General features: G+C 49.1%; 1 protein-coding gene across 1 annotated transcript in view; it reads right to left on the reverse strand.

Moving 5' to 3' along the window:
• Positions 1 to 12,124, reverse strand: part of LOC116958134 (uncharacterized) — a 77,018-nt gene that overhangs the window by 20,517 nt on the left and 44,377 nt on the right. Inside the window, exons 13-14 of the mRNA XM_076064396.1 lie at positions 10,312 to 10,452; positions 3,799 to 3,891 (exon numbers count right to left, since the gene is read on the reverse strand). Of these exons, the coding sequence (XP_075920511.1) occupies positions 3,799 to 3,891; positions 10,312 to 10,452 (234 nt within the window). The remainder of the gene's footprint in view (positions 1 to 3,798; positions 3,892 to 10,311; positions 10,453 to 12,124) is intronic.

Here is a 12,124-nt window from a genome sequence, read left to right on the forward strand (position 1 = left end):
GTGTGACACTGTGTGTGTGACACTGTGCGTGTGTGAGGCTGTGTGTGTGTGACACTGTGTGTGTGTGACACTGTGTGTGTGTGAGGCTGTGCGTGACACTGTGTGTGTGACGCTGTGTGTGTGAAGCTGTGTGTGTGTGTGTGACACTGTGTGTGTGACACTGTGTGTGTGACACTGTGCGTGTGTGAGGCTGTGTGTGTGACACTGTGTGTGCGTGACACTGTGTGTGTGTGACACTGTGTGTGTGTGTGTCACTGTGTGTGTGTGACACTGTGTGTGTGTGTGTCACTGTGTGTGTGTGTGTGACACTGTGTGTGTGTGTGACACTGTGTGTGTGCGTGACACTGTGTGTGTGTGTGTGACACTGTGTGTGTGTGACACTGTGTGTGTGACACTGTGTGTGTGTGTGACACTGTGTGTGTGTGTGTGACACTGTGTGTGTGTGACACAGTGTGTGTGTGTGACACAGTGTGTGTGTGTGACACTGTGTGTGTGTGACACAGTGTGTGTGTGTGACACTGTGTGTGTGTGACACTGTGTGACACTGTGTGACACTGTGTGTGTGTGACACTGTGTGTGTGACACTGTGTGTGTGTGACACTGTGTGTGTGTGACACTGTGTGTGTGTGACACTGTGTGTGTGTGACACTGTGTGTGTGTGACACTGTGTGTGTGTGACACTGTGTGTGTGACACTGTGTGTGTGTGACACTGTGTGTGTGACACTGTGTGTGTGTGTGACACTGTGTGTGTGTGACACTGTGTGTGTGACACTGTGTGTGTGTGACACTGTGTGTGTGTGTGTGACACTGTGTGTGTGTGACACTGTGTGTGTGAGGCTGTGTGTGTGACACTGTGTGTGTGAGGCTGTGTGTGTGGCACTGTGTGTGTGTGACACTGTGTGTGTGTGTGACACTGTGTGTGTGTGTGTCACTGTGTGTGTGACACTGTGTGTGTTACACTGTGTGTGTGTGACACTGTGTGTGTGTGACACTGTGTGTGTGACACTGTGTGTGTGACACTGTGTGTGACACTGTGTGTGTGTGACACTGTGTGTGTGAGGCTGTGTGTGTGACACTGTGTGTGTGTGTGACACTGTGTGTGTGTGTGACACTGTGTGTGTGTGTGACACTGTGTGTGTGTGTGTGTGACACTGTGTGTGTGTGTGACACTGTGTGTGTGTGACACTGTGTGTGTGTGTCACTGTGTGTGTGTGACACTGTGTGTGTGTGTGACACTGTGTGTGTGTGACACTGTGTGTGTGTGACACTGTGTGTGTGTGACACTGTGTGTGTGTGACACTGTGTGTGTGACACTGTGTGTGTGTGTGACACTGTGTGTGTGTGACACTGTGTGTGTGTGTGACTGTGTGTGTGCCACTGTGTGTGTGTGTGTCACTGTGTGTGTGTGTGACACTGTGTGTGTGTGACACTGTGTGTGTGACACTGTGTGTGTGTGTGACACTGTGTGTGTGTGACACTGTGTGTGTGTGAGGCTGTGTGTGTGACACTGTGTGTGTGTGTGACACTGTGTGTGTGTGACACTGTGTGTGTGACACTGTGTGTGTGCGTGACACTGTGTGTGTGTGTGTGTGACACTGTGTGTGTGTGACACTGTGTGTGTGTGTGTGTGTGACACTGTGTGTGCGTGCGTGACAGTGTGTGTGTGACACTGTGTGTGTGACACTGTGTGTGTGTGTGACACTGTGTGTGTGTGACACTGTGTGTGTGTGACACTGTGTGTGTGACAGTGTGTGTGTGACACTGTGTGTGTGTGTGACACTGTGTGTGTGTGACACTGTGTGTGTGTGACACTGTGTGTGTGACAGTGTGTGTGTGACACTGTGTGTGTGTGTGACACTGTGTGTGTGTGTGAAGCTGTGTGTGTGTGTGACACAGTGTGTGTGTGACACTGTGTGTGCGTGACACTGTGTGTGACACAGTGTGTGTGTGACACTGTGTGTGCGTGACACTGTGTGTGTGACACTGTGTGTGTGACACAGTGCGTGTGTGACACAGTGCGTGTGTACCACTGTGTGTGTGACACTGTGTGTGTGACACTGTGTGTGTGACACTGTGTGTGTGTGACACTGTGTGTGTGTGTGACACTGTGTGTGTGACACTGTGTGTGTGTGTGACACTGTGTGTGTGTGACACTGTGTGTGTGTGACACTGTGCGTGTGTGACACTGTGCGTGTGTGACACTGTGTGTGTGACACTGTGTGTGTGACAGTGTGTGTGTGACACAGTGTGTGTGACACTGTGTGTGTGTGACACTGTGTGTGTGTGACACTGTGCGTGTGTGACACTGTGCGTGTGTGAGGCTGTGTGTGTGACACTGTGTGTGTGACACTGTGTGTGTGACACTGTGTGTGTGACAGTGTGTGTGTGACACAGTGTGTGTGTGAGGCTGTGTGTGTGACACTGTGTGTGTGTGACACTGTGTGTGTGTGAGGCTGTGCGTGACACTGTGTGTGTGTGTGTGTGTGACACTGTGTGTGTGACACTGTGTGTGTGTGACACTGTGTGTGCGTGACACTGTGTGTGTGTGTGACACTGTGTGTGTGTGTGACACTGTGTGTGTGTGACACTGTGTGTGTGTGACACTGTGTGTGTGTGTGACACTGTGTGTGTGTGTGACACTGTGTGTGTGTGACACTGTGTGTGTGTGCGACACTGTGTGTGTGTGCGTGACACTGTGTGTGTGTGTGTCACTGTGTGTGTGTGACACTGTGTGTGTGTGTCACTGTGTGTGTGTGACACTGTGTGTGTGTGTGTGACACTGTGTGTGTGTGTGACACTGTGTGTGTGACACTGTGTGTGTGACACTGTGTGTGTGACACTGTGTGTGTGTGACACTGTGTGTGTGTGACACTGTGTGTGACACTGTGTGTGTGTGACACTGTGTGTGTGTGACACTGTGTGTGTGTGTGACACTGTGTGTGTGACACTGTGTGTGTGTGACACTGTGTGTGCGTGACTCTGTGTGTGCGTGACTCTGTGTGTGCGTGACACTGTGTGTGTGTGACTCTGTGTGTGCGTGACACTGTGTGTGTGTGACACTGTGTGTGTGACACTGTGTGTGTGTGACACTGTGTGTGTGTGACACTGTGTGTGTGACACTGTGTGTGTGACACTGTGTGTGTGTGACACTGTGTGTGACACTGTGTGTGTGTGACACTGTGTGTGTGACACTGTGTGTGTGTGTGAGGCTGTGTGTGTGACACTGTGTGTGTGAGGCTGTGTGTGTGTGACACTGTGTGTGTGTGACACTGTGTGTGTGACACTGTGTGTGTGACACTGTGTGTGTGACACTGTGTGTGTGACACTGTGTGTGTGTGTGAGGCTGTGTGTGTGACACTGTGTGTGTGTGTGTGACACTGTGTGTGTGTGTGTGACACTGTGTGTGTGTGTGTGACACTGTGTGTGTGTGACACTGTGTGTGTGACACTGTGTGTGTGTGTGTGTCACTGTGTGTGTGTGTGACACTGTGTGTGTGACACTGTGTGTGTGTGACACTGTGTGTGTGACACTGTGTGTGTGTGACACTGTGTGTGTGTGACACTGTGTGTGTGACACTGTGTGTGTGACACTGTGTGTGGGTGTGTGACACTGTGTGTGTGTGTGACACTGTGTGTGTGTGTGTGACACTGTGTGTGTGACACTGTGTGTGTGTGACACTGTGTGTGTGTGACACTGTGTGTGTGTGTGACACTGTGTGTGTGACACTGTGTGTGTGTGTGTGTCACTGTGTGTGTGTGTGTGTGTGGCTGTGCGTCACGCCAAGTGAACCCACTCACCGTCCCCGCTGCGAGCTGATTGGTGCAGGGCGGTGGGGCTGGGTCACGTGACTCCGCCGCCTCCACCAGGGTCTGCTCCTTGAAGCGGACGACCTGCGTGGGGGGGAGAGACAAAGTTGACCCAGGTAGCCTCCACGCTGCCTGCAGGGGCAAGTGCACGTCTCACAGCAAGCATCCGTGACACACACACACAGTATGTGTGTGTGTGTCACAGTGTGTAACACAGTGTGTGTGTATGTATGTGTGTGACACAGTGTATGTGTGTGTGTGTGTCACGGTGTGTAACACAGTGTGTGTGTATGTATGTGTGTGACACAGTGTATGTGTGTGACACAGTGTGTGTAACACAGTGTGTATGTGTGACACAGTGTATGTGTGTGTAACACAGTGTGTATGTGTGACACAGTGTATGTGTGTGTAACACAGTGTGTATGTATGTATGTGTGTGACACAGTGTATGTGTGTGACACAGTGTATGTGTGTGACACAGTGTGTGTAACACAGTGTGTATGTGTGACACAGTGTATGTGTGTGACACAGTGTGTGTAACACAGTGTGTATGTATGTATGTGTGTGACACAGTGTATGTGTGTGACACAGTGTGTGTAACACAGTGTGTATGTGTGACACAGTGTATGTGTGTGTGACACAGTGTATGTGTGTGACAGTGTGTGTGACACAGTGTGTATGTATGTGTGTGTGTAACACAGTGTATGTGTGTGACACAGTGTGTGTAACACAGTGTGTATGTGTGACACAGTGTATGTGTGTGTGACACAGTGTGTGTGACACAGTGTGTGTGACACAGTGTGTATGTGTGTGTGTAACACAGTGTATGTGTGTGTGACACAGTGTGTGTGACACAGTGTGTGTGACACAGTGTGTATGTGTGTGTGTAACACAGTGTGTGTGTGTATGTATGTGTGTGACACAGTGTGTATGTATGTATGTGTGTGACACAGTGTATGTGTGTGACACAGTGTGTGTAACACAGTGTGTATGTGTGACACAGTGTATGTGTGTGTGACACAGTGTGTGTGACACAGTGTGTATGACACAGTGTGTATGTATGTGTGTGTGTAACACAGTGTGTGTGTATGTATGTGTGTGACACAGTGTATGTGTGTGACACAGTGTGTGTAACACAGTGTGTATGTGTGACACAGTGTATGTGTGTGTGACACAGTGTATGTGTGTGACAGTGTGTGTGACACAGTGTGTATGTATGTGTGTGTGTAACACAGTGTATGTGTGTGACACAGTGTGTGTAACACAGTGTGTATGTGTGACACAGTGTATGTGTGTGTGACACAGTGTGTGTGACACAGTGTGTGTGACACAGTGTGTATGTGTGTGTGTAACACAGTGTATGTGTGTGTGACACAGTGTGTGTGACACAGTGTGTGTGACACAGTGTGTATGTGTGTGTGTAACACAGTGTGTGTGTGTATGTATGTGTGTGACACAGTGTGTATGTATGTATGTGTGTGACACAGTGTATGTGTGTGACACAGTGTGTGTAACACAGTGTGTATGTGTGACACAGTGTATGTGTGTGTGACACAGTGTGTGTGACACAGTGTGTGTGACACAGTGTGTGTGACACAGTGTGTGTGACACAGTGTGTATGTGTGTGTGTAACACAGTGTGTGTGTATGTAACACAGTGTGTGTGTATGTATGTATGTGTGTGACACAGTGTGTGTAACACAGTGTGTATGACACAGTGTGTATGTATGTGTGTGTGTAACACACTGTGTGTGTATGTATGTGTGTGACAGTGTATGTGTGTGACACAGTGTATGTGTGTGACACAGTGTGTGTAACACAGTGTGTATGTGTGACACAGTGTATGTGTGTGTGACACAGTGTGTGTGACACAGTGTGTATGTGTGTGTGTAACACAGTGTGTATGTATGTATGTGTGTGACACAGTGTGTGTAACACAGTGTGTATGACACAGTGTGTATGTATGTGTGTGTGTAACACAGTGTGTGTGTATGTATGTGTGTGACACAGTGTATGTGTGTGACACAGTGTATGTGTGTGACACAGTGTGTGTAACACAGTGTGTATGTGTGACACAGTGTATGTGTGTGTGACACAGTGTGTGTGACACTGTGTGTGACACTGTGTGTGACACAGTGTGTATGTATGTATGTGTGACACAGTGTGTGTAACACAGTGTGTATGTGTGACACAGTGTATGTGTGTGACACAGTGTGTGTAACACAGTGTGTGTGTATGTATGTGTGTAACACAGTGTATGTGTGTGACACAGTGTGTGTAACACAGTGTGTATGTGTGACACAGTGTATGTGTGTGACACAGTGTGTGTAACACAGTGTGTATGTATGTATGTGTGTGACAGAGTGTATGTGTGTGACACAGTGTGTGTAACACAGTGTGTATGTGTGACACAGTGTATGTGTGTGTGACACAGTGTATGTGTGTGACACAGTGTGTGTGACACAGTGTGTATGTATGTGTGTGTGTAACACAGTGTATGTGTGTGACACAGTGTGTGTAACACAGTGTGTATGTGTGACACAGTGTATGTGTGTGTGACACAGTGTGTGTGACATAGTGTGTGTGACACAGTGTGTGTGACACAGTGTGTATGTGTGTGTGTGTAACACAGTGTGTGTGTATGTATGTATGTATGTGTGTGACACAGTGTGTGTAACACAGTGTGTATGACACAGTGTGTATGACACAGTGTGTATGTATGTGTGTGTGTAACACACTGTGTGTATGTATGTGTGTGACACAGTGTATGTGTGTGACACAGTGTATGTGTGTGACACAGTGTGTGTAACACAGTGTGTATGTGTGACACAGTGTATGTGTGTGTGACACAGTGTGTGTGACACTGTGTGTGACACAGTGTGTATGTATGTATGTGTGTGACACAGTGTATGTGTGTGACACAGTGTGTGTAACACAGTGTGTATGTGTGACACAGTGTATGTGTGTGTGACACAGTGTGTGTGACACAGTGTGTGTGACACAGTGTGTGTGACACAGTGTGTATGTGTGTGTGTAACACAGTGTGTATGTATGTATGTGTGTGACACAGTGTGTGTAACACAGTGTGTATGACACAGTGTGTATGTATGTGTGTGTGTAACACAGTGTGTGTGTATGTATGTGTGTGACACAGTGTATGTGTGTGACACAGTGTATGTGTGTGACACAGTGTGTGTAACACAGTGTGTATGTGTGACACAGTGTATGTGTGTGTGACACAGTGTGTGTGACACAGTGTGTGTGACACAGTGTGTATGTGTGTGTGTAACACAGTGTGTATGTATGTATGTGTGTGACACAGTGTGTGTAACACAGTGTGTATGACACAGTGTGTATGTATGTGTGTGTGTAACACAGTGTGTGTGTATGTATGTGTGTGACACAGTGTATGTGTGTGACACAGTGTATGTGTGTGACACAGTGTGTGTAACACAGTGTGTATGTGTGACACAGTGTATGTGTGTGTGACACAGTGTGTGTGACACTGTGTGTGACACAGTGTGTATGTATGTATGTGACACAGTGTGTGTAACACAGTGTGTATGTGTGTGTAACACAGTGTGTATGTATGTGTGTGTGTGACACAGTGTATGTGTGTGTGACACAGTGTATGTGTGAGACACAGTGTGTATGTAACAGTGTGTATGTGTGTGTAACACAGTGTAACACAGTGTGTATGTATGTGCGTGTGACACAGTGTATGTGTGACACAGTGTGTGTGACACAGTGTGTGTGTGTATGTAACACAGTGTGTATGTAACACAGTGTGTATGTGTGTGTGTAACACACAGTGTGTATGTGTGTGTAACACAGTGTGTAACACACAGTGTGTATGTGTGTGTGATATACTGTGTGTGTAACACAGTGTGTAACACACAGTGTGTATGTGTGTGTGATACACTGTGTGTGTAACACAGTGTGTAACACACAGTGTGTATGTGTGACACAGTGTATGTGTGTGTAACACAGTGTGTATGTAACACAGTGTGTATGTGTGTGTGTGTAACACACAGTGTGTATGTGTGTGTAACACAGTGTGTATGTGTGTGTGTGCAACACACAGTGTGTATGTGTGTGTGATACACTGTGTGTAACACAGTGTGTAACACAGTGTGTGTGTGTGTAACACAGTGTGTAACACACAGTGTGTATGTGTGTGTGATACACTGTGTGTAACACAGTGTGTAACACACAGTGTGTATGTGTGTGTAACACAGTGTGTATGTGTGTGTAACACACAGTGTGTATGTGTGTGTAACACAGTGTGTATGTGTGTGTAACACACAGTGTGTATGTGTGTGTGTAACACACAGTGTGTATGTGTGTGTGTGACACAGTGTATGTGTGTGTAACACACAGTGTGTATGTGTGTGTGTGACAGTGTATGTGTGTGTAACACACAGTGTGTATGTGTGTGTGTGTAACACACAGTGTGTATGTGTGTGTGTGACACAGTGTATGTGTGTGTAACACACAGTGTGTATGTGTGTGTGTGTAACACAGTGTGTATGTATGTATGTGTGTGACACAGTGTGTGTAACACAGTGTGTATGACACAGTGTGTATGTATGTGTGTGTGTAACACAGTGTGTGTGTATGTATGTGTGTGACACAGTGTATGTGTGTGACACAGTGTATGTGTGTGACACAGTGTGTGTAACACAGTGTGTATGTATGTGTGTGACACAGTGTATGTGTGTGTGACACAGTGTGTGTAACACAGTGTGTGTGACACAGTGTGTATGTATGTGTGTGTGTAACACAGTGTGTATGTATGTGTGTAACACAGTCTATGTGTGTGACACAGTGTGTGTAACACAGTGTGTATGTGTGACACAGTGTATGTGTGTGTGACACAGTGTGTGTGACACTGTGTGTGACACAGTGTGTATGTATGTATGTGACACAGTGTGTGTAACACAGTGTGTATGTGTGTGTAACACAGTGTGTATGTATGTGTGTGTGTGACACAGTGTATGTGTGTGTGACACAGTGTATGTGTGAGACACAGTGTGTATGTAACAGTGTGTATGTGTGTGTAACACAGTGTAACACAGTGTGTATGTATGTGCGTGTGACACAGTGTATGTGTGACACAGTGTGTGTGACACAGTGTGTGTGTGTATGTAACACAGTGTGTATGTAACACAGTGTGTATGTGTGTGTGTAACACACAGTGTGTATGTGTGTGTAACACAGTGTGTAACACACAGTGTGTATGTGTGTGTGATATACTGTGTGTGTAACACAGTGTGTAACACACAGTGTGTATGTGTGTGTGATACACTGTGTGTGTAACACAGTGTGTAACACACAGTGTGTATGTGTGACACAGTGTATGTGTGTGTAACACAGTGTGTATGTAACACAGTGTGTATGTGTGTGTGTGTAACACACAGTGTGTATGTGTGTGTAACACAGTGTGTATGTGTGTGTGTGCAACACACAGTGTGTATGTGTGTGTGATACACTGTGTGTAACACAGTGTGTAACACAGTGTGTGTGTGTGTGTGTAACACAGTGTGTAACACACAGTGTGTATGTGTGTGTGATACACTGTGTGTAACACAGTGTGTAACACACAGTGTGTATGTGTGTGTAACACAGTGTGTATGTGTGTGTAACACACAGTGTGTATGTGTGTGTAACACAGTGTGTATGTGTGTGTAACACACAGTGTGTATGTGTGTGTGTAACACACAGTGTGTATGTGTGTGTGTGACACAGTGTATGTGTGTGTAACACACAGTGTGTATGTGTGTGTGTGACACAGTGTATGTGTGTGTAACACACAGTGTGTATGTGTGTGTGTGTAACACACAGTGTGTATGTGTGTGTGTGACACAGTGTATGTGTGTGTAACACACAGTGTGTATGTGTGTGTGTGTAACACACACACATACACACAGTGTGTGTATGTGTGTGTGATACACAGTGTGTAGCACAGTGTGTAACACACAGTGTGTATGTGTGTGTAACACAGTGTGTATGTAACACAGTGTATGTGTGTGTGTAACAAACACAGTGTGTGTGTAACACACAGTGTGTATGTGTGTGTGTAACACAGTGTATGTGTGTGTGTAACACACAGTGTGTGTGTGTGTGTAACAAACACACTGTGTGTAACACACAGTGTGTGTATGTGTGTGTAACACAGTGTATGTGTGTGTAACACAGTGTATGTGTGTTACACACACATACACTGTGTGTGTAACACAGTGTATGTGTGTTACACACACACACACAGTGTGTGTAACACACACACACACTGTATGTGTAACACACAGTGTGTGTGTATGTGTGTATGTGTAACACAGTGTGTGTGTGTGTATGTGTGTGTGTGTGTAACACACACTGTATGTGTAACACACAGTGTGTGTGTATGTGTGTGTGTAACACACACAGTGTATGTGTTACACATACACTGTGTGTATGTGTGTGTGTGTTATAAAGGCGACCCAAGCAGCCTCTGCCCCCCCCTCACCCGCCCCATGTTGGCCCAGAACTGCGTCACGGCGATGGCCGCCTGGCCGGCGAGGCTGCGCAGGGCAGACACGCGGCGGAACTCCTGGCGCTCGCGCCTGGCCGCCTCGCGCTGCACGTGGCGAGACACCGACACGCACAGCTGCGTGGCGGGAGACACGCGGAGACACACGGGGGAGACACGCGGAGACACGCGGAGGTGAGAGAGACACGGGGGAGACACGGGGGAGACACGCGGAGACACGCGGAGGTGAGAGAGACACGGGGGAGACACAGGGAGGTGAGAGAGACACGGGGGAGGTGAGAGAGACACGGGGAGACACGCGGAGGTGAGAGAGACACGGGGGAGAGACACGCGGAGGTGAGAGAGACACGGGGGAGACACGGGGAGACACGCGGAGACACGGGGAGGTGAGAGACACTGGGAGGTGAGAGAGACACAGGGGAGACACGCGGAGGTGAGAGAGACACGGGGGAGACACGCGGAGGTGAGAGAGACACGGGGGAGGTGAGAGAGACACGGGGAGACACGCGGAGGTGAGAGAGACACGGGGGAGAGACACGCGGAGGTGAGAGAGACACGGGAGAGACACGCGGAGGTGAGAGAGACACGGGGGAGACACGGGGAGGTGAGAGAGACACGGAGGAGACACGCGGAGGTGAGAGAGACACGGGGAGACACGGGGAGGTGAGAGAGACACGGGGAAGTGAGAGAGACACGCGGAGGTGAGAGAGACACGGGGGAGACACGGGGAGACACGGGGGAGGTGAGAGAGACACGGGGAGACACGGGGAGGTGAGAGAGACACGGGGGAGACACGCGGAGGTGAGAGAGACACGGGGGAGACACGGGGAGGTGAGAGAGACACGGGGGAGACACGCGGAAGTGAGAGAGACACGGGGAAGTGAGAGAGACACGCGGAGGTGAGAGAGACACGGGGGAGACACGGGGAGACACGGGGGAGGTGAGAGAGACACGGGGAGACACGGGGAGACACGGGGGAGGTGAGAGAGACACGGGGAGACACGGGGAGGTGAGAGAGACACGGGGGAGACACGCGGAGGTGAGAGAGACACGGGGAGACACGGGGAGGTGAGAGAGACACGGGGAAGTGAGAGAGACACGCGGAGGTGAGAGAGACACGCGGAGGTGAGAGAGACACGGGGGAGACACGGGGAGACACGGGGGAGGTGAGAGAGACACGGGGAGACACGGGGGAGGTGAGAGAGACACGGGGAGACACGGGGAGGTGAGAGAGACACGGGGGAGACACGCGGAGACACGGGGAGGTGAGAGAGACACGGGGGAGACACGCGGAGGTGAGAGAGACACGGGGGAGACACGCGGAGACACGGGGGAGACACGGGGCGGGAAGCGACAGCTGAGTGTACTGGCTGTGTGTGTTGTGGCTGTGTGTAGTTGTGGCTGTGTGTAGTGGCTGGGTGTTGTGGCTGTGTGTTGTGGCTGTGTGTTGTTGTGGCTGTGTGTAGTGGCTGTGTGTAGTGGCTGTGTGTAGTGGCTGTGTGTAGTGGCTGTGTGTTGTGGCTGGGTGTTGTGGCTGTGTGTAGTGGCTGTGTGTTGTGGCTGTGTGTTGTGGCTGTGTAGTGGCTGGGTGTTGTTGTGGCTGGGTGTTGTGGCTGTGTGTAGCTGTGGCTGTGTGTAGTGGCTGGGTGTTGTGGCTGTGTGTTGTGGCTGTGTGTTGTTGTGGCTGTGTGTAGTGGCTGTGTGTAGTGGCTGTGTGTAGTGGCTGTGTGTAGTGGCTGTGTGTAGTGGCTGTGTGTTGTGGCTGGGTGTTGTGGCTGTGTGTAGTGGC

The sequence above is a fragment of the Petromyzon marinus genome, unplaced genomic scaffold (assembly GCF_048934315.1).
Source record: "Petromyzon marinus isolate PM22_M1 ecotype Great Lakes invasive population unplaced genomic scaffold, UKy_Petmar_22M1.pri1.0 PM_Scaffold_42, whole genome shotgun sequence".
Classification (NCBI taxonomy): Eukaryota; Metazoa; Chordata; class Hyperoartia; order Petromyzontiformes; family Petromyzontidae; genus Petromyzon; species Petromyzon marinus.